The sequence below is a fragment of the Gossypium arboreum genome, chromosome 12 (genome assembly GCF_025698485.1).
Source record: "Gossypium arboreum isolate Shixiya-1 chromosome 12, ASM2569848v2, whole genome shotgun sequence".
NCBI lineage: Eukaryota > Viridiplantae > Streptophyta > Magnoliopsida > Malvales > Malvaceae > Gossypium > Gossypium arboreum.
In genome coordinates this window covers 114,681,066-114,689,375 of record NC_069081.1, presented here as the reverse complement: position 1 = coordinate 114,689,375, position 8,310 = coordinate 114,681,066, and the positions used below count along the sequence as shown (strand labels likewise).

Here is an 8,310-nt window from a genome sequence, read left to right as displayed (position 1 = left end):
ATTTATTCAATTTAGTCTTTAATATCACCAAACTAATTATATAGCTTAATAGAATTTCTAATCAAGTCCAACACTTGTCTCTAATTTTCAACTTAGTCCTAACATGCTCAAAACTCATACTTTAATTTCTCATCGAAATCAAACTCATTTCCATCAAATACCCAGTAATGGCAAATTGATAAACATTTAACAATTGACGGATCTAAGGCATGGGTAAGCTTAATTAAGCTTAGATGATCCTAAAAACATGACAATTTCAAAGAAAAAACATATTTAACTTAAGGATTTCAGACCAAATTGTAAAAGAAACTAAAAGAAATTACTCTTGTAACGCCCCTAACCCGAATCTATCACCGGAATAGAGTTACGGAGCATTACCAGAGTTACTGATTTATTTATTAGATATTTTATTTCATCTAACGTTCATATTTGGAACAAATTAAAATCAAACATATTGCCCCTTAAACGTACTTATTTTTCTCGACATGTTTTACTTGAATTTATTACTCGTCTCAATATACTTAATTTCCTTGTATCAACGTATCAAATATAATCACATATTTACATGTCATGATAAATATCATTCTCTTGCCATTTCTTCATAAACATAAATCAGATAATTCATTATATCGATATTTCATGCATTTAAAAATACAATTCAAATTACACTAATTTACCTCGTTGCTTGTTCATGTTTATAATTTCATTAATCCGATATCTTTTCTTTTCCACTTTCAAGTCTCGTATTCAAGTCATCCGGATCCTTATAAATAAATTTGATCTTCGTTTTCATTTATTTCATATTCTAATACATTCAATTAATGCTCTAAACAAAATTACCATTTTGTCTCTAAACTTTTAATTAATGACGATTTCATCTTTAGGCTCAAAAAAATAAAATTCTTGCAATTTAATCCTTATTTCCAGCCGTTATTCTCATACAAATTGATAACAACCCATGAATTCTATAAAATATCAGAATTTTCTATAATTTTAACACTTTTCAATTTAATCCTTAAAACATGTTTTTCCCCGATCTTGAACTAAGTTAATAATTTCATTCAATTTTATAATTTTAAATAATAAAATAATTCATTTCATGCAAATTGGTCATTTCTAACATTTTTACAAAATTTCCCATAAATTTTTACTTTTATTCAATTTAGTCCATGAGTCTAAAACATGCAAATTAGCCATGCTAGCTGAATATTCATGCATATTTTCCTCCTCCTCCTCCTCTCCATTTCACATCCTATATTTATATAACATGTTATAGGTAACATTATCGATAATTTCACTATTTACTTATATGTATATTCAAAACTGTCAATTTGCATCATTGTCACTAAATTATTTATATCTTGAGCTTCAGAACTCAAAATTAAGATCCACTAATTTTATATGAAACTAGACTTACGTATCTTCTTACCATAAAATTTTAAGAATTTTTGGTTTAGCCAATAAGTCCAGTTTATTCTTTAAAGTCACCCTTATTCTGCTATCAGATAGTTCCGACCATTCTTTACTAAAAATTAATTATCTCATTGTACAGGATTCGGATGATGTTCTCGTTTGTTTCTATTGAAAATAGACTTATTCAGGATTTTAAATATATAACTTTAAGAATCTAATTATTTTTCTCCAATTTTTGATGATTTTCCAATCAGAACAGGGGAACCCGAAATCATTCTGACCTTGTCTCACTAAATTTATTATATCTCACAATTTACGATCCATTGCTTACACCTTTTCTTCTATAAGAAACTAGACTCAATAGTATTTAATTCCATATTTTGTTCATCCTCTAATTTGATTTCCACAATTTATGATGATTTTTCAAAGTTAGCCTACTGCTACTGTCCAAAACTATTTTAGTGCAAAATGTTTATTTACCACATGTTTATAACACCCTTATTTTCTTTCTCTACACTATTTCTCATTACTTTCTCTTATTTTTTTCTTCACTATATTTTTTTCTTCACTAACATATCAAGAACATAAGACCATATATAAGAAAACTCTACATTAACATCAATTCCATGCTTTTTCAATAATATTAATCTTAAAAATGTATTGAAATTTTGATGTTCTTACCTTGTTCCATTAATTTCAATCTTTAACTTAATTTTCTCTCTCCTTTAGCTTCCTTTTCTTGAATCCAACTTGATATTCTAACTTCCCATAGTCTCCTTAACATTTTTCTCTCTTGGTAGTTATGGAAATTCTTTTGATTTTTGGGTGAAAATGGTGAATTTTTGATAGAAGGACCAAATTGTAAAGAAAGTAAACTTTCTTTCTTTCTCTCTTCCTCTCACGTTAGTGCATGGGTAAGATGATGGATGGTGTGTGTGTGTGTGTGTGTTTTTTTTCTTCCACACACACATATATATATAAACTAAATAAAATAATAAAATATCTTATTAAAATATCTTATTAAAATATTAAATAAATAATAATTATCTAATTAAATAATTATAAAATATCACCAACATCATCATTACTTTTTAGATTCCTCTCTCTTTCAGTTGACCGTTTTGCCCTTTGTGATCTTTTAAAATTTCATTCTTGAGTCATTACTCAATTTGGTAAAATTGTAATTTAGTCCCTCATAATCATTTACCTATTCAATTTGGTCTTAATTTATCAAATTTCTTTGGTTTCTAGATCATTCCACCGTTAAAATATTTTCACTATTAGTCCTTCAAAATTTTCATATTTACACTTTAATCCCTCAAATTTTGAGTATTTATTATTGTGCCACAAAAATTTTCTCACTTTTACAATTTAGTCCTTTTTTGAATCAATATGTCATAATATACTTTCCAGTTACATAACTCAATTTTCCTCTTCTTGTCACTTTATTTCCTTATTTTAATATATTAGGGATAATATCTTACTGTAAAAATTTTCAGGGTGTTACAACTCTTTTCCTTCACCAAGCTTGGACGACAAAAACAAAATAGGAAGGTGATGATTCTCATCTTTCTCCTCTCACTTAATATATTTACTAATATTTAAATAGTGATTAAGTTTAATTAACTTAATTTTGAACCATTAAACATGTTTAATCCATTAATTAACCTTATTTAATCAAAAGTGAATATTGTCATCAAATTCCACTAATTCATTTCACAATAATGATTAAATTAATCATTTGATACCTTTGATTAATTAATAATTGGTTCCTCAAACATTTCCCAATTTAAAACTTAATAACATTAAAATTTTACCATTTACTCTCTAAACTTTAATTAATAATTTTCTAAATTAAATTACTTGGCTGATATTAATTCCGTAACTACTCCTATCATAGTATCACATACTCATTTTATTAAATTAGATTTCGTAAGCAACTAAAATCGGATCGTTGCAGTAGATCACCATTTAATGCAAAAAGTTGTAAGTCAGTTAATGAGTTCATATCCTGCTCAAAGGCTAAAATGGGGTAAATTTGAATGACCGGAGGGTGAGCTTTACATAGTGATGGCGTGTCAAACGATGTAAGGTATATGATTATATATTACGAAGGTGTGAGGGAGACTAGGAATTAAGAAAAGTAAAGAGCATTTATTGGGTAAAGGATGGGAAAAAAATATGTGCATTTATGACACTTGAAGGCCTTCATTATTTTGGTCAAATTATGTCAAAATTCAAATTCATATCCTCCCCACACACACTTAATTTCAGGTTTCTGGTCTCACTCCCGTCTCCATCTATTTTGTATTCTCATTATCATTAATAATTAATTAATCACCTTATATTTCAACTCGCGGTCTCAATCCACCATGTCCCTTTATTTATTTATCATTTCTTCCCATAGAAATGGTCGTTATTGTATCGGTTTCTTTATCATCTTCCATTTTTTTATATAAAATTTATAAATTAAAAATATGCATTAAAACATTACGTAGTAGGTATTAGAGATTAATTCGATATTAAATAATTTCGTTCTTCCAATTATATATATATAAGAAAATTATTAACTTTTCATGAATTACTTATTTATCTCTTAATCGGTAATTAAAATGACAAGGGAAGGGTATAGAAACCCTAGTTAATCTATTCAATTTTTATTCTATTAAGTTTTATTGCAAGTAAAGTGTTTTCTAGAAGAGTTTGCAGAATTTGCCTCTTGAAATGAGATTTAATTTGACTCAATCTCAAATTTAATTGATATATTTATAGCTTCCAAATACCGAAAATGAAAGAAAACGAAAACTAATCCGTTTTGGTATACCCTAAAAGAATTCAAAAACACACATAGAAGAAGGGTGTTTGAAAGGAAGCACGCCAAGATCTAACGCAGTTCCCGGAGCTTGAAAAATAGGTAAGATTCTGTAGGCGTGGAGGCAAAGGCTGGCAAAACTCCACCCACACCCTCTAAACCCTCTAACCCCAACTCCCCCCGACCTTATATTTACCATGCATGCACTCCTTTTTATTAACCTCCCTCTAATTAATATTCACTTTGTTATTATCAACCTAATCACTCCTTAATCCATATATGCATTCAAATTGTTCTTGCCATTTCATCCACATCAATATTCAATCATGATTTCTCTCCATTTAATAGTTAAGAGGATTAAAATATATGCAAATCTCAATGTTGTCCCCTACCTTCATAACTAAGAGTCTATTATCCCAAGGGGGTAAGCACCAAATTGTGTGTACCAAGAGAAGAATTAAAAAGAAATGTGGTAAAAGAAGAAAAAAGGGGTTGTCGTTTTATAAGTTTGAATTTCAGTGCTTTTCCAAGATGCTTGTTTTTTTTTTTTTAAATCTCTGCCAGTTTCCATTCTCTTTCTATTCATTCCTAGTTTGCTTTTTTCTATTCATTCCATCTGTTTTTTTTTTTCTCTCTTCAAAGTTCAAACTTCTATAAAAAGATTCCAAACCCTCTGAATTTGGCCCCTCTCTCACATATTTCTTTTTTCAAATAACATTATATTTAATGGAATCTTAAGAAAATAATACTGGGTTTTGTATGTAACTTATATATAAAGTTGGATCATGGCAAAGAAATCCAGTAGGTTAGAAGTCATGTAGGAATGGGAACAAGAGGGAGTTTCATCCTCTGTTTTTTATTGGCTTACTCATCTGTATGTGTATCACAATACAAGTGAAAGCCAAGGTCTACTGGTTTTCTGTTTCATTGAAACAGCAAGCTCACCAAGAACCACTGTATAAAAATAAAGTTTAATTATTCATTAATGTTTCTTTGATTTGAAGGAGCATTTTCATTTCTCTCAACATTATATTTAATCATTTTATGTAATAAAGCATAACATTTAGAAAAAAAAGAAAAAAGGAACTTTCACTCCGTTCATTGTTCATTGACAAACTTAAGGCTTAGACAGCATATTATTCACTATGTACCTTTTTACGATGGATAAAAAGAATAAAGATAGAGATAGGCTAGCAAACTTTAACAAGTAGTAGTGGTAGACCATTTGCTAATGCTAGCTACCGGCACTCAATATCTTTAACCCCCAAAAATCAACCCTTTTTAAGTTTATTTAGAAATTATTTCATTCCTTAATGGTAAAAAAAACTCTGCAATATTGTTAAAGCATCTCTTAAATATTTTTACCATAATTTTTTTTAAAAAATGTGGGTAACAAACTTTCCTAGAAAAAGGAAAAAAGAGGAAGGAAAATAATAACTTTTCCATTGTTACATTGCTTTCTTTCATTAATGAATATTTTGTCCATGGAACCAAAGCAAACAATTTCTAAGACAGAATCCACGTGGGTAATGAAGTTCCATAAGGACATTTTCGTCATTTCCACTTTCTACCCCTTCAAGACACAGCTCCTCCATTAATATCCCGCCATCTCCTTTCCTTTCCACTCTTTTCCCTCACTCTCAAACCCCCACCCCCAAAGAAAAACACACAAACTAAAAAGAAAAAGCAAACAAAAATGAGAGCAAAGCGTTAGAGAGAGAACAAAACAGGAAAGGAGAGCGATATTTTTTCTTTGGCTAAAAAAAAAAAAAAAAAGGATCCGAGAATGGCGAGCGGGTGGGTCAAATCTTTGCAATGCAAATCGAGAGCATATGAAGATGTTTATCACCCCAGCCCTAAGTATTTGATCCCTAGTACCAGTTGTACACGAAGTTCTCAAAGCATCAAGGATGTCATCCAAACGGCCAAGAAAAAACCCAAGAAATCGGACACCAAACCCAACCCCAAACTGCTTTCGAGGTCCAGCAGTAAACCCGAATCCGATTTGAATAGTACTCCGCCCCCGCCTCGACCTCGCCGGAGTAGTTCAATGCCTTCACGTGCAGTTAGGAACCCTGACCCTGTCCTGCCTGCACTGACCGAACTGCCTGAGGGTCACCCTTCGAGGAATGTCGTGGAGATTATTTTCCATACGAGTTGGAGCCCCAAGACTTTCACGGGTCGGATCGAGATGATTTTTAAAGTTCAAAATGGACCAAGGACGGTGAGCAGGTTCGAGGAGTACCGAGAGACTGTGAAAACTCGGTCCAGCTCGGGCTCGGGTGGCCCAGCTTCTGCCGACGAGGAAAATGCGAGGTGCGTAGCCGACGGTAACGAGGTAATGCGGTTCCATTGCTTGGGTCCCACTACAGGGAGCTGCGGAATGAACGAAAAGTGGCTGTTTTCCGGCGGGAAAGGTGCTGCGATTTGCACGTATTCCGGTAGCGGCGGGGCTCACGAGAGGGCGGGAGGTGGGATGGGGAGGAAGGCGATGTTGGTTTGCCGGGTTATTGCTGGACGAGTCTCGAAGCGGGGAGGGTTGGGGTACGAGACGTTGCTGGAGGGGCGAGTGGGGTGTGACTCAGTGAGTGGAGACAACGGCGAGTTGCTGGTGTTCGATCCACGTGCAGTGTTGCCTTGCTTTCTTATTATCTACAAATTGTAAAAATACTTTTTCAAAAAAAAAAAAAAGAAGAAGATTTAAATGTTTGTTAAAATAATTATTTTTTGTGTGAGGGAGGGTGCATCGTCTTTATTGCATTTATCAACACAATTTTTTTCTTCTTCTTTTTGGTTTCAACCTTCCCTACGATTACTATTCTGGAAAAGAAAAAAAAATTGGGTTGGTAAATGCTAATTAATTCAGGTACCTAACCCTTTTGCTTTTGCTTTTGCTTTTTCTTTTGTATTTAATTAATTAACCCAATTTAACGTCTGGAGTTTGCTTTTGGTTTGATCATGAATACCATTTCCATTCAGTATAATGAATTTGATGTCAATTTAGGTGATAATTCATAATTATGAGTTTGATTGAAGCCAGTGCTTGCCACTTTCAGTATCATATTTAGGTTACTATAATAATTTCACTTACTTTTAATTTAAATTATGCATATCTTCATGTTTCAGTTGCCGCCAAATAAATAGTAATAACTATTTTAAAATACATTCAATGTTTGAATTGAATAAAAAGCCAAAAATCATTAATAATAAAAAAATAGATATTTTTGGCTCTATGTTTTGTCCATCATGATTTTATCTGAACCCAAACAGAGAATGATTAACAAAAAGTCAAGCAATAGATAGGAGAAATCCAGGGTCAAAGGTGATTCATCTCCCAGGCAGCTGATATAAGATTCAAAATCCCTGGAGACATTCAACTCCTATCATCATTACCATTCTACCTACTGCAAGTTAGTCTGAAATCAGCGTTAGAATTGGGAATGCATCCAAAGATGTTTCGATTGTATTTATGGTGCATGCTCAGTAACCTGCAGATATGATAATTAGTGTAGTTACGTCTTCTTTTTTTTGTCTGCTATTGTATCTATATTTAAAGTGATATGTTTTATATCAATTTTGAAATGTTAATTATCATCCTAATCTTTGAATTGGCAGTAATAAATAAGATTAAAATATTGTAGAATATATATATATATATATATATATATATATAAAGTGAAGGTTTGTACGTAAAAAAATATAATAAATATATTTATTAAAACTTAATTCGTACTTTAGTTACAATATTAAAGATAATCATTCATGGTGTGTAATCAATTTTTTTGATTTATTATATAAAAACATAAAAATATCTTCATAAAAATATAATTTATTTTATATTCGAAAGAATATTTTAATAATTTTATAATTGATAAATTGATGCCCGATTAGCCCGTGATACTAATATCTTTAAAACTTTAATTATTTAACTTTCCACATTGGCTTATTTCACTCCATGTTTTTACTTTTTTTTTATATATTTTCATTGTATAAATTATTAATAATTAAAAAAATACTCTTTGTACTTTTGACATCAATGTCTCAAAACTCATAGTAATAGTTAAACCACTCGATTATCTGCTTTT

At 31.1% G+C, this 8,310-nt stretch overlaps 1 protein-coding gene across 1 annotated transcript; it reads left to right on the top strand.

Annotated features, from left to right (window-relative positions):
- The first annotated feature begins 5,732 nt into the window (after positions 1-5,732).
- LOC108478354 (uncharacterized) lies at positions 5,733-6,945 on the top strand. The gene has a single exon (XM_017780806.2). The coding sequence runs from the start codon at positions 6,012-6,014 to the stop codon at positions 6,888-6,890; it is 879 nt and encodes a 292-aa protein (XP_017636295.1). The 5' UTR covers positions 5,733-6,011; the 3' UTR covers positions 6,891-6,945.
- The last annotated feature ends 1,365 nt before the right edge of the window (positions 6,946-8,310 follow it).

Bases quoted from the DNA above. Each gene is read 5' to 3' on its own strand.
- LOC108478354 (XM_017780806.2), top strand. From the start codon at position 6,012: ATGGCGAGCGGGTGGGTCAAATCTTTGCAATGCAAATCGAGAGCATAT.